This window comes from Lotus japonicus, chromosome 3 (genome assembly GCF_012489685.1).
Source record: "Lotus japonicus ecotype B-129 chromosome 3, LjGifu_v1.2".
NCBI lineage: Eukaryota > Viridiplantae > Streptophyta > Magnoliopsida > Fabales > Fabaceae > Lotus > Lotus japonicus.
In genome coordinates, this window is record NC_080043.1 from 69,554,440 (window position 1) to 69,578,113 (window position 23,674).

Sequence of the window (23,674 nt, forward strand, 5' to 3'; positions counted from 1 at the left end):
ATCAATCAATCATTTATCAAACCAGAAAAGAATAACTCAATAAAAGGGTTTTCTTCATTGACCTAAGAATGTAAACCAATTTTATTAGAAACTTGACAAAATCAATTAGCCTGTTAGTCTACATTGGAAAAATAAATTACATCATCCAAAAATTGATTCCTGGATCTTCCCCTTCGTTATTCATATGTCACCAAACTCTTACGACTTGTTATATCATTCGGAAACCTTCTACCCTACTTAACCACCAAGATATCTAAACATATTTTATTAATTATATATATTATATATATATATATATATTTTTGGTTATGGAAAGAATATAAAAGATTTTTCTGGAATATTGTAAAAAAGGAAAGAAAAAATATATGAACCAATGACAGGTCATTGATGAGTGATGTACACTGTATATTTTGGAAATGCAAATAGCCGTTTTTATTTCTCACTCTCTTTCTTCTTCTTCTTCCTGCATTTGATTGTGTGCTCTGAACCTTTTCATTTCACAACTTTCACACTGCGCGCAAATTTTCACATTCTACAAACGAGCATGGTTGTCTTTGGATTCTCTCTGTTAAACCCTGTTCTGCTATCGCTTCTCCACATTGCTCTGCTTTCAAGTCTCTGTTTTGCCGGCGACCCAACAGTTTTTGCCGACCTTCGCGTCTCATACACCACCGTTTCTCCTCTGGGTATTCCTCAAAGGGTTTGTTCTTCACTCTGCTTCTTCTCTTCCATTCATACCGCTTGATCATCCATCTGGGTCGCTCTCAAAATCATCAAAATGGTTTTTTTTTGTTCTGGGTTGCTAATGGTTTTTTTTTTTGCTTCTCTGTTTTACCTCTCCCTCTTCTTCTTTTTTCATTTTTGAAGATTTTTTTTTATCTCTGTTCAACTTTCTTTGTGATGTTTCTGAAATGTTAAGCATGTATTTTTTTTGAAAGGCATTAAGCATGTATTTGAAACCAGTTTTTTTGGTAATGGACTGCTTCTCCTGGTAGAAAAACTGAAAAAAGGATCAAACTTTCTCTCTGCTTTATCAATATTTCATGTTAACTGAGAAAGCTATCAAAATAAAATAAATAGCCCCTTTTGAATGTATTTGAAATAGTACTAACTGAGAAACCTATCAAATTTTTTAAGTTTCTGCTTAACCCTATTTTGCAAGAGATTGAACCTGGTAGTAAAGTTGAAGTATAGCCCTAGTGGGATTTAGATTTTTCATATGGTTTTTGCCCCAATTTTATTTTTCTATTTTTTCTTCATTTTTTGTTGTTGTTAAATGACTAAATGTGCTCTAAAATCTTTTATGGTTTTTATTTTTAATGTAGTGAACTTTTCCTCAAATATTATATGACCTGATGTTTCAAAGGTACCAGGAAGCTAAAGAGTTCAATAAAAAATCTTATTGCAGGTCATAGCTATCAATGGGGATTTTCCAGGACCAGTCATCAATGTTACAACCAATAACCATGTGTCTGTGAATGTGCACAATGAATTGGATGAAGAGCTTCTCATTACATGGTTGGTTTGGTTCCACTGTCAGTCTGTCACATTAGAATATTTTTTGTTTTATTCCTATTCATCTACTTGCAATCTAAGAAATTTAATACTAACGGTTGTGGCAGGCCTGGAATTCAAATGCGGCGTGACGCGTGGCAAGATGGAGTTCTTGGCACTAATTGTCCAATTCCTCCCAAATGGAACTGGACATATAAGTTCCAAGTCAAGGATCAAATTGGGAGTTTCTTTTACTTCCCTTCTCTTAAATTCCAAAGAGCCTCTGGTGGCTTCGGTCCCTTTGTTATCAATAACAGGGAGATTATCCCAATTCCTTTTGCACAGCCAGATGGAGATATTTTCCTTATGATTGGTGACTGGTATACCCAGAACCACACGGTTAGTAATTTTGTCATGTTAATCTTTCTGCGAATATTTCAGATGGAATGAGTTGCAATAATTTTTTTATTCCATTGTACTTGCATATTTGAAAAATGTAGGCTCTAAGAACAACACTTGATGCTGGAGAAGACCTTGGAATGCCAGATGGAGTTCTTATCAATGGGAAGGGACCTTACCAATACAACACTACTCTTGTCCCTGGTGGCATTGAGTATTCAACATTTTCTGTTGATCCAGGTACTTTTATCTTTTTTTTGCAGGGCATATACTTGTGTTTTAAATTCGCCTCTGTTTATCAAGAGTAGTATTACACATTCGCGAAACGAAATCATACGAATTGCAAGAGAACTTGAGGTGTCATCCTTAGCATAAAACCTGGGAAAAGGTGACTATAAAAGATAGAAATGGAATAAAAATCAAATTCGGATGGTTATTACTGATTTCATGCTTTTCGTTTCTAGATGCTTCATAATAGCTATCATTTCTGTTTTATCAAATGTATCTCTATATCAATGATGAAGCTAGTGTGCTTTATTCCCCTCATTCAAGCTAGATGTTTCAAGTTATCCATTCGTCATCTTCACCATTGCCTTTTCATGTATACTTACTGTTAACAATTTGGTGCCTTTTATTTGTTTCCACTTGTTTCTTATGCATTTTGTTTGGCTAGTCCTTTCTTCACTGCAAAATATTTTGTTTACACTGTCTCAAAGGTCCATACATTAGTATGCAGCTCGATTTCCTGAGTTTCATAGTTGTATTCTTTCTGACTTCTTGTTAGACTGTAAGATGTATTGTTTCACTTCCTCTTTTTAACTGTTCCTTTTATACCCTGGACCACTATTTCTGAGATTTCTTATGTGTGCCATCTGGAAATTAACCACTTGTAATTTGGTTTTATTCAAAGTAGCCTTAAAGGTTAGGACAAGTTTATTATTCTTTGTGTGGTTTTAAATCAAGGTCCGCAACCGTGATTTTTGCTGCGGTGTCAAGCTTTCGGAGGTTTCCGAAATCGCAACCGGACCGTGATTTCAGCCGCGACAGCCATGCTTATTCACAATTTTACGCAATGCGAAGGAAAACAACGCAACCTTCATGTGACCAGGACTGCAATTTAAAGCCTTGATTATATGTTTCATAATATCCAAACTCTGCTCTCGAATAGGCTATAAATAGTTTGAACTGTTTAGGAACAATAATTAATTCTAGCTCGAATGGTTTGTTGAGGAATATCCTACCTTCTCTGATCCATTCTACACATGCAATTCTTTTTCTGTTGATACACCCTGCAATTTGTACTCGAACTAGTCAACTACCTGCCTGTTCAGTTAACTCAATCGCTTTTTTCCTTGATTCATGAAACAAAACGGTGTTGTGTAGCATGGTCATGCAGATTGGTATTATTTAGCGGATGTTTCTTATGAACAAATTTCAAATTATATTCCTCCTTAAATATTATCCTGTATTTCCCTGGCTAGATGTTGGAACAGTTTGAATTATGACCGGTTGTATGTGTGTGTTTTGCAGGCAAAACTTATCGAATTCGGGTTCAAAATGTGGGGATTTCAACTACTTTGAACTTTCGAATTCAAAATCATAATCTATTGCTGGTAGAAACAGAAGGGTTTTACACAACTCAGATGAATTACACCTCTTTTGATATTCATGCTGGCCAGTCTTATTCTTTTCTGCTCTCCACTGACCAGAATGCAAGTACAGACTACTATATTGTTGCAAGTGCTAGGTTTGTGAATGAATCGTTGTGGCAAAAGGTTACAGGTGTTGCCATTTTACACTACTCAAATTCCAAGGGACCAGCAACTGGTCCTCTTCCTCCCCCACCAGATGATTTTTATGACAAGGGTGCATCATTGAATCAAGCTAGAAGCGTCAGGTTTGTTTCTGAGAATTTGACTTTGTAGAGGATTATATCACAGGAATTATAATAAATGTTGAATTATTGTTTGAAATATTGTTTAATTGATTTATCCACCACATAAAAGCAAACACATATCCGTTTATTATATAGTTACAAGTGTTAAGTGATAAAAACTCCCCTTGTGAGTTTCAGCTAAAATTTATGGTCAAAGAATTTGCCTGCCATTTGAAATCACTTGTTATAATAGATTCGTGAGTAGTTTAGTGGTATTTGCTCTATATGTGTAACTTAATGAAGTCAATGATTGTAGTCTGTATTTTTTTCATTCTTGATGATTTCACTCTCAAGTTGACCTTTTGGCTCACGTTGCTTATGATTTGAAAGCTGTTGCAGGTGTTAAGTTACAATTCACTTTGTAAATGTGGTAAAATCGTACTTTTCCATTTGTGCATTGAGATGTGTGTTTTCTGCATACAGGAAACTAAACACAGTAATTTAGGACACAGTCATTTTGGTTTCAGTATTTCGTTCACTATTTTGATGATTTCACTTATGCGCAGGCAAAACACATCTGCAAGTGGAGCTCGTCCTAATCCTCAAGGATCCTTTCGGTATGGCTCCATCAATATAACTGACACTTATATGTTAAAGGTTACACCGCCAGTGACCATCAATGGCACTATTCGAGCTACTATTAATGGGATCTCATTTCGGAAGCCTGATGTTCCGTTCCGGCTTGCTGACAAGCATCAATTAAGAGGAGTTTATAAGGTTGATTTCCCCAGTAAGCCAATGAACAGAACTCCAGTAATTGACAGATCACTTATTAATGCTACATATGGGGGATTCATTGAGATTGTATTGCAAAACAATGACACCACAGTTCAAAACTTTCATATGGATGGCTACTCCTTTTTTGTAGTTGGGTAAGAATCTATTCTATTTTTGTTCTGTGTCTAATGACATTGTTTGTGATCAGAGTTCAGAAATTGATTTCTTGAATTCAGGATGGACTACGGTGATTGGTCGGAAAATTCAAGAGGTTCTTATAATAACTGGGATGCTATTGCTCGCTGCACAACTCAGGTGCGTTCCTTAGGAAATTGTCTCTCTAGTTTTACAAGGTCTCATTTTGCAGATTTTTTTTCTTCTAAATATTAGTTGTTCTCCCAATGTCCATAATGAGTAGGAATTTCAATGGCTAAAAAGACTTCAGATGAAAAAAATTTCAGCTATTGAAAAATAAACTTGATTTCTTATCAAGTTTTCAAAGGAGTTGAATGGGGAACTTGTTAAATGGTTTACTTGAGCTTTTCAAATGCTTTCTACATGCTATTTTAGGCATGGAGAGTTAGTTTAGGCATGGATGTTGCCATTCTAAATCTTCAAAGGGGACTTGATATGGAAATTTGTCAGCTACGGGAAAATAAACTTGATTTTCGAACAAGGTGAATTGGGAACTTGTTAAATGGTTTCTTTGTGTTTTTCAAATGCTTTGTACATGTTACTTTAGGCATGGATCTTGTCATTCTAGTACATGTTTGGATCAGCTTATTTTTTGATAGAATCAATTTTGACACTCAAAAGCTACTCAAATAAGATTTTCTCCAGAATTTTTTTGCCTTTAGAATTAATTGTTGAATGATTTCAAAACATGCTATAAATCTTCGAACACCGAGACTTGATTCTTGGTATATTTTCCACCAAACAGGTTTTTCCTGGAGGATGGACTGCGATTCTTGTGTCTCTGGATAATGCTGGATCATGGAACCTGAGAGCAGAAAACCTGGACAGGTGGTACCTTGGCCAAGAAACATATCTGAGAATTGTCAATCCTGAGGAAAACGGAGCCACAGAGATGGCGCAACCACAAAATGTTCTCTATTGCGGCCCCCTCGGTTACTTGCAGAAGTATACCATCATCTCATCCTTTTGTTAACATTGTTTCAGTCCTTTTATTTTGTGTTCTCTTTTATTTACTTTACTTTCTTTACACTTGCAGGAAGCAACCCCATTCATCTGCAGCTTCTACATTTGGATATTTCTCAAACCTTTTCACATTGATCCTGGGACTTCTCATTGTGGTTTTCACATCTAGCTAAAGCTTCTGTTCCAAACAGTGTATAGACCTGTTACAAAGTGTGATTACTGATTTTCTTGGTCTAAAGATACAACACATGATTTTGTTTGTCTAGTTATGTCATGCTTTGTACACATTTTTCTCTTAGTTTAGCTATTAACTCACCGAAAGGTCTTCATTCTTAATCCATGTTTAGTTTATAGAATTGAGTTTCTCAGAATTCAATACCTTTGATCCTTATCATGCCTCTAATCATTTCCTTGCACGTGTGGTAGATATTTCGCTTGCCTTGTAAACCTCCAAGAGATTTTAAGGCATATTTATGATTATAATCTATCTGTATTGCTAGTCTTTGCAGCAAAGTATGTGGTACCATTCGTTGCCTTAGGGAGTGGGGAACACAATCAATCCTCTGCATTTTAGATTTGTTAACTTTCTAGAATAAGGCTCCTAAACGGCTTAACCTTTTGTCATAACAGCAATGAATCATTATCTTTAATCTTTGCTGCCACGGAAAGGGATATATATATATATATATATATATATATATATATATATATATATATGTATATGTATATATGACTCTCTATATTGATTTAAGGCTTAAATGCTAGTAGCTATCTTCAAATAGAGCCAGAAGCTTCAAATACAAGAGCTTCAATGTCACGTTCATTTAGTTTATTATGTCCAGGAAATTAAACAGCACTCGTTTTTTTAGGTATAATTAGTTGAGATTCCTAATATTAGTATATGCCCTTAAATCAATTCAAGCAGCCACTATTTCCACATGTCAACGGGGAAGCTGGGGTTTGACGTTGAGGCATTTTCAGGCTTCATTTCATGGTTTTCTATGTCCCTGAATTCTTCATTGCTATTGTTCTTCAACTGAAAGATGTCTTTGGTTATATCTTGACTGAGTTGTGAAGCAACAAACTTGTCAAGAGCTCTCCAATCATGAGCCACTTGCTGAAGGTTTTGCTGTTGAGCTTGTTGTATGATTGATGCAGCATGGTTGTCTTCTGTGCCATATGCTGCCATTTTGTTAGGGCTTATGGTGGAAGTAGATTGAAGGAGTTTTTGGTTCTCCAATGGAAGCTGAAGAAAATGGTAGGCTGAATTCTTAGGTTGAGAGGTTTGGTTTGGTGAGTCCATGTCTTGCATGACAGAGACTTGGTGGTCATCATACCAACAGGGAGAATCATGATGATCACTCAGTTTCAGCATGGTTGGTAGTCTCTTTTTAAATACTCTACACACAACCCATCCTTCTTCCTGCTTCAACCAGACAAAAAATTAGACAAACCGATACTAAATGTTACTAGTAAAAACATCGTTAATGAGTGAACCAGTTTTTAACATAACACACTGTAGAATTGACAATAAATACAGTTATATATTTTGAAACTTGCCTGTGGTGTGGCATGTTCATTGGTTTGAAGGCGATACTCATGCATGATCCAATCAGACTTTTGCCCATTGGGTGCTCGACCTTTATAAAAGACTAATGTTTTCCTCATCCCTACCAAGTCATGCAGCTTAGAATAGATTGCTTTGTCTCTTCCCGTTGCTTTCCAAAATCCTGCTGCTGTTGTTCTATTCGTACGGGTTCCCGTTGGATACTTCTTATCTTTATGGCTAAAGAAGTACCATTCATTTTGTTCTTCACTTCCCAAAGTGCAAAGCTCTTCTTTTTTTATAAAGGAAATTATAAGATATGCATAAACTAACCAAATATTTTTTGCAATTAAATTTAAATTTATGAGCTAAGTATATACAACCTTGAAGATCCCAGGGCTCAATTTTATAGAGGTCAATATCTTTGATGACATCGAGGTCGATCCTCCTTGAAGTAACTTTCTTCCTGAGGTAATAATCAACAAGTTCTTCATCCGTGGGATGGAACCTAAATCCGGGGGGAACATGGGAAAAATCATTCATATTCTCCCTCACTTTAATTTCTGAACCCTGCATGTATAGAGAAGTTATAAGATAGATATTTGCCTCCATTTGTAGCCCAAATTAAAATATTACTTTTAATATATAGCAAATATCTATGATCATGTACTTATAGCTTTCAATCAACATTTTGATCAGCAAGTTAATGTTACTAGCTATAGGAAATGGATATTATATATGTAAAATTGAGCAGTATTAGTTAATATTCTCTATTTCGCTCTTCTATTATACATTATAATTTTCTCTCTCTTATCTTCTTTTTTAATTTTGAATGTATGTTGGATGTCTGCATTATGCTTTAAATCATTTTATAACATTAAGAATCACATCATTTGTTGGATCTATTCCAAACCTTTAGACACCCAATCAAATGAGCTATTCTCAATTACGGAGATCAATGTTCTCTTGCCTTGTTGGCCAGAAGCGTATGGGTCCAAAAGGAGGAGGAATAAGATGAAGAATTTATGGGTTTTGCATACTAAAAAGATAGAATACTTTCTAGGTTGAGATGAATTTTTGGGTTTTAAAAGGAGAAGGACTACATGTGATGAAAAGAAATTTTTAAGGAGTTAAAACATGTGAATAATCCATGTGCTAATCCATGTATGTGGACTGGTGACTAAATAATAAAATTGTCACGTAAATTTTATGACATTATAAAGACTATTTTAAATCAAACAAAATTTTATGAGGACTAAAAACTAATATTTTTTTTAGAGATCATTTTAGATGTGTATAAGCCAAACATATTTAACATTTGTTCTTTTCTATCTCTCTTTCTTCTTTTTATATGACATATCTATCTTGTCTCTTATTTCTCTTTCGTCTATTTCTATCTCTTTCATAAAAAGTTTAAGTGTAAAATTGTGAATAAATTATTGTTCGAAGTAATATGATGCAAAACAAGAACACTTGCTTCTAATAACGAATAATATAAGAGATCGTGTGAGAGTGGGAAAAATATTGTAGAAGAATTTTTTCTCTAAAAAAATATTGTAGAACAATGCGAATGAGGGAAGAACCATTTTCCCCATCACAATTTTATCTTTTATCTTTTTAATTTGATAAAAAAAAGTTGAATTATATGTAGGAATATTAAAACTTTGCGTTCCAATTTTGTTTTTGATAGAGTATAAATGGCAAAAAAGCGTGACCATGATATTATGCATGTGAAATGATTAGAAATGGTCAGTAGACAATTAGACATGCGTTAATAGAGGTGCACAACACTCACTGCTATTACTACACGAGAAGACACACAAACACAAGAGATTGTCACTCATTGTGATTCCCACTAATTCATGAACCATGCTTCTTGCACCTTACAATTATTTGTAACAACATATGCCAAAGCAATAATGAGATGCCAGTAGATATCATCATGAATAGAAAGCAAAGAAAATGAATTGAAAACACATGAATACTGCTTGAGTTTTAATTAGAAGTGTCAAAGAGAAGTTTCCACCACCAATATTATTGTATATCTAATTGCACTAAAGCATTATATTGAAGAAAAGAGACATGAAGGGAGAGTAAATGAGAGAGAGATCTCACAGATGAAGCAACAGATGTATGAAGCTTTTCTTGTGATCAGCAACAGATCCAAGTGGTGCAGTCTCAGATCTTCAATGCAATAAAAGTTCCAAGATAGAACAAAATAAAAAGAAACTCATCATAAACCCTTCAACTCTCTGTTGTCTACTTCTATTGGATCAATCCCGAGGAGAAGAGAAAACAAAAAGAATCAGAAAGAGGCAAATCTTTAGCACCAACACTTGAACTAGGAAAGCTGAAACAAGGAAAGTAGGGTTAGATAAGAAGGACAGAAAAACCCAAATGATAATTTATAAGATCTCACTGTCAAGTTGAGCTGATTTGGTGGGTAAGCTTTGTGAGCGAGAAAAAAGGTGGCAGAAAAATGGCAAATAAAGATCAAAGGAAATGGCTCTTTCTACTGCCACCTCTACCAGCTACCGAAAGAGACCCAACAAAGAGTCAAGAATGCAGGAAAAGTTCTCTCAAAAGTGTCTATTACCAAGCTTAGCAAATCACATATACCATAGAAGAGAGAATAAAGAGGCAAAGGGTGAAGGAAGATGAGATATTAGACCAATCACCAATCTTAAAAGGCCAGACTCCAGAAGACCCCAAAAAGAGTAAATAAATAAAGTTTCTTAATATATTCAGTTATTCACACATTTATAGTCACTTTCTTTATTACTTTATTCTTTTCGTATTATATTAGGTGAATTCTATGGTATCCACATTTTTTTTTGGTGTGATACCCATATTAAGTGGTCCAATAAATTAATGACATGTGGTAATTGATGTTATAATTATTGTTTTTAGTTAAAAAAAAAGAGGAGGGATTTTCTCGTGCAATAGTAAAAAGCATAGGTACTAATAAAATAATAAATATTGTTGTTGGGTCCTTTCTATTATAAAGTTACCACCACGTAAGTAATCAATTTCAAAATGAGGATTTGAAGATTAGGGTTTGAAGGTTGTCATTGTTGGGCACTGGTTGAAGCTTTATGAACGGCTGTCCGTGGACGTCACTGCCATTTGTGATTGAACTGGTTTATGGTATTCATTGTCAAAATATTATTTCGTAGGCATAGCAACCCAAGATGTTGGATCTCGGGTCGAGCCAGTTTGATGGGTGATCGGGATGATCACGGAGTGCTGGGGCAGCCAAGAGGGAAGAAGGGCTGGTGTGCTGACGAGCTGGGTGATCCCGGGAGGGGCTCCTGCAGGGGACTCCAATGCCAAAGTGAGTAGGGGAATCGAGTAAGTGAGTGGTGAGGTGAAGAGAATAACGTACGTTAGAATGGATGTGTCGCCTCCCTTATATACACGTTGGGGTATTAGGGTTGGAGCCATGCAACGTCATGCATGGTCCGTACCGGTGGACTAGGAGCCGTTGGATCCTTCTGCTCCTCCTGTTGTTGACAGTGATCCAACGGCCTAGAATCCCTAGGGACCCACCTCCCAACCACCCTAGTTCCGTAGGGTGGTGGGCCTAGGTCAACCTCTAGGTGGTGGGGTCTAGGTTCTTGGATAAGGGGAGGATGTCGTCCTGCTTGTGGTACAGGGCCTGGACATCCCACCCCGGTCGTCCTCTAGGGGCCTTCACCGGGTAACCCTGATCGGGTACTAACCATACTGGGGGTAGAGGTCGGTGTGTCTCCGTCCGTCCCATAACAGTGGGTTTGGGAGGCAGGTCGCTGCCATAGGTGATGGTTTATGGTGATTAGATCAGAATAGAAATCATCGCTTTGGTTCTGTTTTGTAGAAATATTGGAAATGCAAAACTATAAATGGAGGAATGGTGTGCTGGAAATAGAGGAAGTGCCCCAAGGTGCTGGTTTTCCAGATTCGTTTTGATGGTGTTCTTCAGCATTTGGACCTGTAAATGGCAAAGCTTGGGAGGAGAAGGAGAAGAGGAACAGAGTATGAACAGATCCCGTTGGGAGAGAAGACCCATGGTCAATAACTTCAAAATTTTCCAAGGTTAAATTCTCACATTTATTAAGTGAAGGGGTGTTTTAGCAAATAATAATAACTATATTTTCACAAATAAACTTATTAAAAAGACATTGTTAGGAAAACATAATTGCTGAATCATATGAAACATGGCTGTTTATTATTAATTGGGCTAACTCATTTTGGGTACTATACCTTAATCTGAGTTAAAGTACCACAGCAAATACCCTTATTATATTTTATATTTTTCTCTTCTTTTTTATACCATTTCATTGAATGTGATTGAGGTGCCAATAGTTTTTTTCCATAAATAAAGAATGATAATACTTAAAAAACATCTATTTTCTGAAACACATACACCCCTTTATAATGACTTTTAATGATTTAATCCACAAAGCACTTTATGACGGTTAAAAACAAACATAAATGGTATATATCTAAAAAGATGTTCTAAGAAAATGGATGTGTATCAATACTTTAGCACAAATAAAATAAAAAGTGATCAATGGTTGACGTAATGGAACAGCTTCCACACGCCCTTTAACAGAAAAGCTACCCTCACACAAATGGGGCATAGTGGCCCCTCTTACTCCCCTACTCCATTCTAGTCCCTACCATTTCCCATCATCTTCTTCAAGTGTAATGGCATCATGATCATAGGAATGAGTGACACGGGATTCATGTGGATCTTCAAGACTTCAAGTGTAATGGTTCTACTGTGCTGTTGTCTCTTTCTAAAGAATTCTGCACATACGTGATGGTTGTTCGGCTTATAATTAGGTTAATAATACAACATTTGTAAACCACACGCATCCAGAGATACAATTTTCATTAATTGTAAAGGAGCCAAAGTCATTATTATTTCATTAGTCTTAAGTGAGACAAAAGAAACAAGAGAAACGAAATATTTGAAAGTTAGGATTTTTGGTACTTTAGAATATTAGGTATCAGTATTCCATAAGTATTGTAAGTTATACTTTTTAGATATTCACCTTGCTAGCGTGGAAAATGTTTGGTAGATCATGGAGCATAGATGACGGAAAATTTGAAATGAAGAAATAAATAGTAGTAGTGAATGCGATATATGATGTAATGCGATAAAAAGTGAAAAATAATGCAAAAAAAATTAGGTGTTTGAAGGGTGTTCTACAAGAAAACTGGTCACTAGCAGCAATTTTGTGAAAACTGCAGCCCAAGATGATTTTGCAGCAATTTTTTTTTGGTTTTTGATGGATTTCGAGTTCAGGAAATGGTTGCAGACTCCTCCTAACAAATGTATTTCTCGAGATTCAAACTTGTATTATCATCTTTACGACTCCATCAACACCTTATTGGTTGATTTTTTTGGCGATTACCGAAGCAGACAGTGATATTATCTTTAGCGGCGGTTTTTAGTCATGTTGCCGCGGTTTTTAGCTTTAGTTGATAACTGGCAGCTGAGAAATTACGAAAAGGACAAAATGCTACATTCAATTCAAGTTGAAACCCTTCGCATCTCTCAATCACTCTCTCACGTTCGCCTCCGCGAACCAAACCATACCACATCGCCTTCGCAAACCACCGTCCTCGTTGCCGTCGTTCATCTTGCCTCTGCGAACAAACGTTCACCTTACTGCAAAGGCATTAGTTCTTCAGCTCAATGGATGCTTTGTTGTACTCTGATTTTATAGTTTTATTCATATTTGAATTTGAAGGGTTAATGGATTATGCTTGTGATTGGGTTATAAACAATGATGGCTAATTGCCATACATGGCTCCCTGCCTTTTACCTTCCTGTGCTTTTTTATTTGTTTCTTGTGAATAGATATGGTGATCATGTGAAGTACATTATTGTAATTTTGTGTGTCTAATTCATTTAAGTTTCTTTATCTTGAATTATTTAGGCCCCGTTTGGAAGAGCTTATTTGAGCTTATCTGATAGCATAAACTCTTATGCCAGTGTTTGAGAGAGTTTATGCAAACAGCTTATGGCCTACCATAAGGATAGCGTATGAAAAAGAGCTTAAGCTTGTATATAACTTATTTTCGATTTATTTCAATAACTATTTTAAAATAGCTTATGAATAAGCGCTTATGTCATAAGCGCTTAATTAAGCTGTGTTTCCAAACGAGGCCTTAGGAGAAAACCAAAGTTTGATGGCTACACAACTGAGGATGGGATCAGGCTTAGTCCTAGTGTCAAACATAGTACTTAAGGCTTAAATAACATGAATTTGTGCTATATTGTTCTCTTGGTGGATTTATGCAATGCTCTATTATTGTAATTTGTAACTCATAGTCGTTACTTAGCCTTAGTTAGTTTGGGCTATGACTGTCGTTGTGGGCTGTGAGTTCGTTGCCTGCTGTATCTTGTTCCTGCTTATCGATCTTATTAGTTTCTTTGTCCTGGTTTGTTCGGGAAGTTAGACAGTCAGAAGGGTGGTTAGGGGAAGCAGTTAAATAGTTGAATTGTCAAAGGAATAAACATCTTTTGGGAGAATTTTGTTTGTACATAGCTACTGCTTGGGTGTTAAAGGGGTGATCCTTTCTAGGAGTTCCACTCCTTGAACAGTTCTCATCAAGAAAAAAAATCTTTCTCTCTTCTTTCTCAAAACTCATAACTTGTTGCTGAGTTTTCCTAAGTTCTGTCTTTCTCAGAACTCTTTCTTTGTATGTCATGTCTCACTTTTGATGATGTAACACAAGTTTTATCCTTTTCTATTGATACAGTTCTCAGGCAGGATAATTAAGTTTTTGACCATGAATATTGATTATTTCAAGAAGGACATTGATGAACTTATTGGTGAATTCGCTCAGGTATTTCTATGACCAGTACTTTCCTCATTGTGTTGGTTCATTTGTAAACTCGAGGAGCTTGTTTCTAGATGTGGGCAGGGTTTGGTTTTACATAAAAACCAAGAGTAACTGGTAAACTGGTTGTTTTTGAGTGTTGCGCTGAAGAGGCTTCACTTTACGGACAAAACTTAGAAACATTGCTATTGATCCTGTTTGCCATGTTCTCCAATTATCAGTGTAATGATGTATCATGTATCATCATGACAACTGCAAAGGTGGATGGCGTAGCGGAGATTGGTTCCCGGTGGAGGAGATGACAAAATCGCGACAAGATGGAGCTGCATATTGGTTCTATTGGGTTGTGTATATGAATGTTGGAGTGATGGGTTGTTATACTGGATTGAAACCAAGATGGAGTACGATGGGTTGTTATTGATGAGGTAACAGAATGAATTGCAAGATTAATAAGATGAAATGGTGCTGGAAATGATAGTATTGATGACAGAAAACGATTACAGAATGAAAGATAGAAATATTGCTAGAAAACTCTAACAATCCCAAAGAGGAGCACTAATGGCTCTCTCCCCAAAAGAGATCTTACTCTCTCTCCTCTAACAGAAAGATAACAATCATTGGTCCCCTAAAAGACATTCCCATATTCCCTTATTCTAACTAACTACAGCTCAGCATTCTGCAGCATCTTTTCCCTTCCTCCTCGTGTAGACTTTCCAAGCCTTGGGCCCGCCAAGGCCCACCCTAGGATTTGGGTTTCTATCAACTCCTTCTCCCTTAAGAACAGCCTTGTCCTCAAGGCAGAACTCAGGGAATTGGCCTGCAAGAGTCTCATTATCTTCCCAAGTGACTTCTTCTACAGATTTGTGCTTCCATTTGATCAAGCTTTGCTGAACCTCTCTGTCTCCATGCCTAACAGTCCTGATCCCGAGGATGGATTCAGGATATACATCATCAGATTCCTCTATGCCCAGATCTGTAGGTAGTTCCCCTTGGACTTGATAGTTACCAATGACTTTTTTAAGCACTGACACATGAAAAACTGGATGGATCTTTGACTCTGCTGGGAGCTTCAGTCTATATGCCACAGCACCCACTTTGGCTTCTATCTGAAAAGGACCATAGAACCTGGCAGCAAGCTTTTGATTAATTCTCTTAATCACAGAGTGTTGTCTATGGGGCCTGAGCTTGAGAAATACCCATTCTCCTACCATGAAACTCAAATCCCTTCTCTTCTTATTTGCATAGCTAGCCATTTGTTCCTGAGCTCTCTTCAAATGTGCCCTGAGCTGCCTTAGTGCTTCATCCCTCTCACTCAACTCTACAGCAACAGCAGCCACTTTGGTTTCATTGGTGAGGAACTTAACCACAGGAGGGGCCTTCCTACCATATACTACCTCAAAAGGTGTTTGTCCAATGGAACTGTGGAAAGTGGAGTTGTACCAGAATTCAGCCCAAGGAACCCAATGGGACCAGGTTTTGGGATGATCAGAAGCAAAGCATCTCAAATAGCTCTCAAGACACCTATTAATGACCTCTGTTTGGCCATCAGTTTCTGGATGATAAGAAGAACTCATCTTCAATCTAGTCCCCTGCAGTTTGAACAACTCCGACCAGAAATGACTCACAAATATAGGGTCTCTGTCACTGATAACTGAATTAGGAATCCCATGTAGCCTTACAATCTCTTTGGCAAAAACCTCAGCAATGGATTTTGCAGAATAAGGATGTTTCAACAGAATAAAATGGCTGTATTTAGATAACCTGTCTACTACCACTAAGACAGCTTCATACCCTTTTGATTTTGGTAAACCAGTGATGAAATCTAAAGATAAGTCTTCCCACACTGCATTGGGAATAGGTAGAGGCTGTAGCAACCCCCCTGGTGACACTGCACTGTATTTTTGTCGTTGGCACACATCACATTCCCTGACAAAATCCCTAACCCTTTTCTGCATTCCTGGCCAATATAAAGAGTCAGCTAACCTCCTATAGGTCCTCAAAAACCCCGAGTGTCCCCCTGAAAGAGAAGCATGGAATTCCTGTAACAGCCAAGGAATTGATGGGGATGTAGGTGCTAAAACCAATCTGTCTTGGTATAATAGAATTCCCTGTTGGACAGTAAACCCTGGCTTAGATTGTGGAGATTTCAGGACTTCCTGAGTGAGGTTCTGAATGTAGGGATCACTAGCAATCTCCTCCAGAATTTTCTTCCTATCTTTCCACAAAGGAAAAGACACCAGAGTGTGGAATTCACCCTCATCATAGCACCTGGACAAGGCATCTGCAGCCTTATTCTCCAGCCCTGGCTTATACTTTACCTCAAATTGATAGCCTAAGAGCTTGGCTAACCAACATTGCTGGTCTGGGGAAGAGACTTTCTGTTGAAGGAAGTGTTTCAAGCTCTTGTGGTCAGTGTAGATAGTGAATGCTCTTCCTAACAAGTAATGCCTCCAATGCTGGATGCATAAAACCAGGGCCATAAGTTCTTTTTCATAAACAGACTTTGCAAGGTTGCCATTAGATAGAGCTTTGCTGAAAAAAGCAATTGGTTGCCTTTGCTGCATTAACACAGCCCCTATCCCTCTCCCTGCTGCATCACACTCTACTTCAAAGGGCTTGGCAAAATTGGGCAGAGCCAAGACTGGGGAACTTGTCATAACCTGCTTGAGCTGTTGGAAAGCTTTTAGTGCTTCTGGATTCCAAGAAAAATTGTCTTTCTTGGTGAGCTCAGTAAGAGGTTTTGCAATTTTTCCATAGCCCTTAATGAATTTTCTGTAGTATCCAGTGAGTCCCAAAAAACCTCTCACCCCTTTGACATTTTTAGGCTCAGGCCAATCTATAATGCATTGGACCTTCTCAGGATCCACTGCTACTCCCTTCCCTGAGATAATGTGTCCAAGATAGTCTATCTGTGCACAGCCAAATTTGCATTTGGCTTGATTGGCTACAAAACAATTTCCCAGCAGCACAGTTAAGACTAGATGCAAATGCTCCTTGTGTTCTAACAGATTTCTACTATAAATCAAAATGTCATCAAAGAAAACTAACACAAACTTTCTAAGGTAAGGTCTGAAAATGTCATTCATGATAGCTTGAAAAGTAGCTGGAGCATTCATTAAGCCAAATGGCATGACCAAATACTCATAATGACCATTGTGAGTTCTAAAAGCAGTTTTAGGAATGTCATCTTCATGTACCCTAATCTGATGATAACCTGATTTTAAATCAAGTTTTGAGAACATGCTTGCACCATTTAACTCATCTAATAATTCATCTACTATAGGGATTGGATACTTATCTGGTACCGTAGCTTTGTTCAAAGCTCTGTAGTCCACACACATCCTCCAAGTATTGTCTTTTTTCTTCACCAAGATGACAGGGCTGGAAAATGCGCTCATACTAGGCCTGATGATCCCTGCTTCCATTAGCTCCGCCACTTGTTTTTCTATCTCCTCTTTCTGATGATGTGGGTATCTATATGGCCTCACATTGATTGGACCATGTTCTGGACTCAGAGTAATTTGGTGGACCTTGCTTCTTTCAGGAGGTAATTGAATCTTCTTCCTGAAAACTTCTGGGAACTCTTCAATTACTTCCCTGAGTTGCAGTGGTATATCAGCCACTTTCCTGGTGATTTCTGCTGATTGTAATTGAGGCCACCACCCCTCCAAATTCTCTCTGCCTTGAGTATCCTTTAGGAAGGAGTGAAGGTTACTTTGGTTGCTATCATTTCCCTTCATTCCTTGCAGGGTCACCATCTCTTCCCCATGGACAAATTGCATTGTCAGAAGTTTCCAATCCATCACCACTTTCCCTAGTGTACTGAGCCAGGAAATTCCCAACACCAAGTCCAAACCCCCTAAGTCTAAGACCAAGGCATCAATGACTATCTCAATCTTCCCTAACTGAGCCTTAATTCCTCTACAAAATCCTGTAGTAGTCACCCTGTGGCCATCCCCCAACTTGATTCCCCTTGAGGAGATAGGGGTAATCTCTAGTCCCAGAGCCTTGGTAATCTTGGGGGAAATAAAATTGTGACTCGCTCCACAGTCAATTAAGATAAGTAAAGCCACACCATCGACTTGCGCTGCGAGTTTCATGGTTTGGTACTCCCCCATACAACCCAGAACACCCATGAGCTTGCATTCCGCTGGTTCTTCTTCTTCACTCTCTTCAAGTTCTCCTTCCAGCATCACTATCTCACCATCCTCACCCATGGTTTCTCCTTCACCCAGAATTAATACTCGCAGTGCTCGCTCAGGACACTTGTGCAGCGTGGGATGATATTTTCCCCCACACTTAAAGCATAGTCCCTTCGCTCTCCGATTCTCTATCTCATCCGCTTGAAAGCTTCTGACCCCTCTCCACCGATCAGAGTTGCCGGTGCGATGGTCGCCGTCAGTTTTCCTCGCCGTCGATGACAACGACGAAGCTGGTTGCGCGTTCGACCCATACGAGCTAGAAGATCGATTCAGACTTGACCCACTGGATTTCACGAATCGGGTTGTGTCTCTACTTGAAAACCCGCTTCTATTGGCGGTTGGGCCGGCCCAATTCATTTGACCCGATCGCTCCAACCCGTTTTTCCTAACAACCCGTTTACCGTCATCTTCTTCTTCCCTCAACTCTTCCTCCACATCCTTCGCGATCCGCATCATCTCCATACGAGTACTCGGATTCAGTGTTCGCACCCGTCGTCGAATCGGTGGCTTGAGTCCACTCATAAAATAGCCCAGGTATTGATCATCTGGTAACCTCCCCACTTGTGAGGATAACAGCTCGAAAGCCTCCACAAACTCCTCAACGCTACCGTTCTGCCTCAGCGTCGATAGTTCCTCAAAGGGATTCTCCAGGCGCCGGCCTCCATAACGCGCAATCAAAGCTCGTTTCAGTTTTTCCCAGGATAGCTCGTCTTCCGTCTCTATCAACAGATTGAACCAATGGATCGTCGATCCTTCCATGCTCAAGCGAGCCAGTTTCACCTTCAACTCATCAGGTGTGCCCTGTACATCAAAATAAATCTCAGCTCGAGTGATCCAAGCAACTGGATCATCTCCTTCAAACACTGGCAGCTTCACCTTCTTCCCGGCGAGGCGCGATTCTCCGGGACTGGAATCCCCAGATGATGCTTCACCCTCATGAACCACTCTCTTTCCCATCTGCTTGCTCAGTTCAGTCAGCAACAGACTCTGTTGTTGCAGTTGAAGAGCAAGTTCTTGAAGCGTCGTGGTCACCGTACCCATTTGGTTTTCCAGAGCTTCCATACGATCAGTCATCTTCGGTGGCATCTACCAACACTGGTTCTCGTGGGATGGGATGATCCGGTAGGTCGGACCAATTGATGAGGTAACAGAATGAATTGCAAGATTAATAAGATGAAATGGTGCTGGAAATGATAGTATTGATGACAGAAAACGATTACAGAATGAAAGATAGAAATATTGCTAGAAAACTCTAACAATCCCAAAGAGGAGCACTAATGGCTCTCTCCCCAAAAGAGATCTTACTCTCTCTCCTCTAACAGAAAGATAACAATCATTGGTCCCCTAAAAGACATTCCCATATTCCCTTATTCTAACTAACTACAGCTCAGCATTCTGCAGCATCTTTTCCCTTCCTCCTCGTGTAGACTTTCCAAGCCTTGGGCCCGCCAAGGCCCACCCTAGGATTTGGGTTTCTATCAGTTATCCACATGTTATATGATAATTTGGGAACAACATGAACAAGACGCGTAGCACTGTTTCTAAGTTTTGTCCTTACTTTATATATATGATTTATTCTATTGTCTCTGATAATAACATGTAACTCTGTTGATACCTGGACATTTAGCATGAATTGAAACATCAGCTTATACAATAATGCTAACAACCATACAGATAAAACAATGATTTGGTACAAAAGCCACAAACTATTCATCTGAACTTATTTGTTTTAGTGGTAGATAGGTAATTAAGTGTCCCTGATCAATTGGTTGCATATACAACAGCAACAATCAAAGCCTTTATTCTCTAGATGAGGACAATTATGTGAATCAAATGATGTTATAATGTCTATTTTGATCAGTTTCAAATGTTAAAAGTACAAGTCCCTTCTGTCTCTGAACTAAAAAGAAAAAGGCAAAACACAAACGCGGCGCAAAAGTCACTGCCTCCAAAGTAAAAAGCATGTTGTAACCCGGCTGTGTTAGTAACTATTAGGTTATATTCTATAACAACAATAAAAAAAACTATTAACAAAATTTATTGGGAGTTAAAAACTCACTCAGAAGATTAACATTTGTGTTTATAGTCTTTAAGCACAAAAATGAATGCTTGTTAAGGCTGAGACGCTAATCAGATCATTCCCCTTTAAACCCTCTAAATAGCACAAAATAAGAATATTACTGAGTAAAGTATTCTGTGATAGTTTGTACTTCAAAGTTCAAACATGACATTCAAAAGGACTAAAGGAGTATGAAATTTCATTCTTTGACCGCCATTCTCATAATGCTTTTGTGGGTCGGCTGAACCATTATTCAGAAAATTCTGAGTCAGTAATAACAGACTCTTCTTAGTTGTTAATAAATTACTGATAAGAAGATCCCTATTTGTTTCTTATTATTTGTATTTGGTTAGTAACAATCAATACTTACTGTTCAACTTTGGTGAGTGACAGGATGAGTCAACAACTCTAGCTGATATGAAGAGAGTATGGCTTTCTAAGAAGTTTTCCTACATTTATGAAGCTTATCCTTCCACCAACCTGGCCTTCTTTATGCAATCTCTGTATGCTCATTGTATAGGTACATCTTTAGCTGGTATATGCGGTGTTGATCTTACTTATTTTTATATCTAAAACTGGTAAATGCAAACTATTCACTTGAGTTCAGGATTTTAGTGGTAATTTGGATGTTGAATGGTTTTATTTTGATGCTGAAAAATATTTCCAAAAGTAAAAGGCAGTGAAACAAACAGAACTGAAATTCACAATATATTTGTGACAATTCACAAGTATTTGATAATTATGTCATTTTAAGTGTATTAGTTTTACTTTATTAGCCTTTATCTTTTTATTTCATTATAGAAACTCCTTTATGTTCCTTGTAATGTTCCTATGCAGGTTACATGGTTGGTGCTGGTTCTTTATCAGTCAGACTGGGCAGCCTTTATTGCCTCTACTGTCTTTATGAGACTCAACCTTTTAAACCTCCTTTTAAGATCTATCTATCCCTTGGTATGACAAATTTTCACTTGAAAATAAACTATCATACTATTATCTCACTTGATAGAGTTTGTATTCTGATATGATTCGAGCCCCAATTAAAAGGGTCTTTGAGAGGAAATGTAAGAGGAATGTACGGGAAAATAACCCTGCACCCTCAAAGCTGAATTTAGTTATTAGTTGTAACTGATTTGTTAATTGTAACAGAATACTATCTTAGCTGTCATAGTTAGTTAGGATCACTGTTAGCATGGAAATGGAAACCCCGGTACTATAAACAGGAAATGGAAAATAGAGAAAAGTAAGAAATTGGTGGAAAGTAGTGGAGAGGTCTGGATTTCTCAAAGGGGGGGGGGTATTCTTTTCCTCTGGAAATTTGAGAGTTTACTCAATGAAGTTCTTCGTCCAGTTCTTCTAAACCTCTCGTAGGCAATTCTTATCATATTGTCACAGAGGCACATTGTTTGTACACACTTTAGGGATTGCGTCATTTTCTGTAACTTCTAAACTGCTTATATAATTTTGCTTGTCGGAGCGAGATATATCATTCGACTTATTCGTAATGTATATTAATTACACATGATGGTTTAATGTAACTTCCTTTTTTAATTACACATTCCCCCAGTTTACATGAAAAACCTAAATTTATGTTTGTACAGGAGAGTTAAAGAAAGTCAGGATCCTTGTTGCTGATGCAAAAGTAAATGCCATTAACGTGGCACCTGCTGTAGTAAACAGAATGCTGGAAAGAAACATGTTCCTTTTTGGCGCTGTTGACTTAGCGGAAGGTGCTGTCACAGAGACAGTACAGCAACTCCAACAATTGCAGAATGCCAGTATTCGAGTGGCATATGAAACGTAAACCACCATGCTTGAAAGAAACATGTTCCTTTATGTTCAATACGCTTTTTTCCTTGTGATGTTGTCATGATAGTTTAGTTAACCTTACAATTAAATGTTTTAATCTATTCCCTGCGGATGACAGGTTATTTAAAAGCACTCCAATCAATCACTACATCCACATGGACCTTGTAAGTTTCCCAGTGCTTTATGACTTGCATATTGATTTCATTCTTTAATCACACTGATTTGCCATCAGATTTCAAGTTTGCCAGAAGCTTATATTGTTATTTATTTTCATCTAGTGTGTTAGATGGGTTGGACTTTGGAGTCATTTACAAGGGCTGATGCAATTAACTTAGTTTTAGGGAACTAGGACGAAAACGGTGGATAGCTAAAGTGTGTAATTTTTTTTTGAAGAATAAAAAAGCTCTTGCGGCGTGTTACTTAACTTAATAATTGTAGCTATCATATAACCTTCATTTCCAGGGTGATGGGGTTTCTTTGGGGGGGCTATGGTGCAGTTAGGTACATGATTTTAGCTTACTTGCTGGCCTGATTGAAATTTGAAGGATTGGCTATAAGACTAAGATCCATGCAATTTCAGCCGATGTATATAGCTTTATATTGCATAGGTTAGAAAGCTGATTTAATTATAATCAAAATTTGTGAAGAAAACTTGTGCAGGGCATGCCACTCAATCGATGCTTTCATGTTTCATGTGGGTGTGGGTGGATTTTGACATCTATCTCTTAGAAACTAATCAATCTGTTGAGAGATGTATTTCACGCAATCTCATTCTATAGATTGCCTGTTTCTTTAGTTTGTGATTTAATTGCATTTAACTTCCTTACTCCTTTGCACTTGTTAGGGCATGGAAGTAGACCTCAATAATTTGAAGAAAATATCATCTGAATATGCTGAGGCCAAGCATGTAGCCGCGAAAGGTAATTATTCCATTCCTCTTATAAATCATAATGTGCTCGGTGATTAAGACATTTTCTCTATTTTGAATTGATTTCTTGTTGTGTAACCTTGTATATGTGCATTGTCTTTGTTTCTTCTTGAAGAAGCAAGCAGTATTTTAGACGCCGAAAATATAAAGCGCATAGCAGGAAATAAGGAATTGATGCTAGGAGATGTCTTTGAGGAGATTGCTAATGATTGGGTTATCCAGAAACAAGCATTTTATAAACAAACCGGATTAGGGGAGGATGAAGCATATGAACAAGAGCTGGAGCAGTTACTTCTAGAGCACCGCCATGATGATGAAGAGTCTAATGAAGATTGAAAACAAACATATGAGTCGTAGTTTCTCATGTATAGGGAATTCATAATGCTAATAGCCTTGTTTGAATAGTAGATTAGTTGAGAATTTCAAAGAAGCTGTGAACTTTTTTGCGGGGTCGGGGGGCATTTAAGATCCTTTATGAAACAGAACAGAGTAATTCCACACTAATTTTAACTATGTTATTATTTTATTTGTACCCTTTGGAAATGTGCACATGCTCTGCAATGTAACTTAGTAGTTATCTATATTGATCTGG

At 37.7% G+C, this 23,674-nt stretch overlaps 3 protein-coding genes across 5 annotated transcripts; 2 read left to right on the plus strand and 1 right to left on the minus strand.

Moving 5' to 3' along the window:
• Positions 1–399: 399 nt before the first annotated feature.
• Positions 400–6,060, plus strand: LOC130745514 (monocopper oxidase-like protein SKS1). Its single transcript, XM_057597813.1, has 9 exons — positions 400–700; positions 1,409–1,518; positions 1,623–1,893; positions 1,995–2,133; positions 3,424–3,790; positions 4,336–4,701; positions 4,783–4,861; positions 5,487–5,686; positions 5,778–6,060. Exons 1-9 carry the CDS (start codon positions 545–547, stop codon positions 5,875–5,877), a joined length of 1,788 nt encoding a protein of 595 aa, XP_057453796.1. The 5' UTR covers positions 400–544; the 3' UTR covers positions 5,878–6,060.
• Positions 6,061–6,443: 383 nt separating this feature from the next.
• Positions 6,444–9,896, minus strand: LOC130745515 (NAC domain-containing protein 7-like). Of its 3 annotated transcripts, XM_057597816.1 has the most exons (4): positions 9,366–9,896; positions 7,634–7,820; positions 7,265–7,542; positions 6,444–7,127 (listed from the first exon to the last, which is right to left on the minus strand). In XM_057597816.1, the coding sequence occupies exons 2-4, from the start codon at positions 7,791–7,793 to the stop codon at positions 6,633–6,635; spliced, it is 933 nt and encodes a 310-aa protein (XP_057453799.1). In that variant the 5' UTR covers positions 7,794–7,820; positions 9,366–9,896; the 3' UTR covers positions 6,444–6,632. The 3 variants fall into 3 exon arrangements, with proteins under 3 accessions (XP_057453799.1, XP_057453798.1, XP_057453797.1); XM_057597815.1 differs by lacking the exon at positions 9,366–9,896 and having other exon boundaries at positions 7,265–7,539; positions 7,634–7,980; XM_057597814.1 differs by lacking the exon at positions 9,366–9,896 and having other exon boundaries at positions 7,634–7,980.
• Positions 9,897–20,673: 10,777 nt separating this feature from the next.
• Positions 20,674–23,575, plus strand: LOC130745516 (uncharacterized). The gene is made up of 6 exons (XM_057597817.1): positions 20,674–20,868; positions 21,186–21,299; positions 21,947–22,145; positions 22,273–22,318; positions 22,999–23,074; positions 23,198–23,575. Exons 1-6 carry the CDS (start codon positions 20,766–20,768, stop codon positions 23,416–23,418), a joined length of 759 nt encoding a protein of 252 aa, XP_057453800.1. The 5' UTR covers positions 20,674–20,765; the 3' UTR covers positions 23,419–23,575.
• The last annotated feature ends 99 nt before the right edge of the window (positions 23,576–23,674 follow it).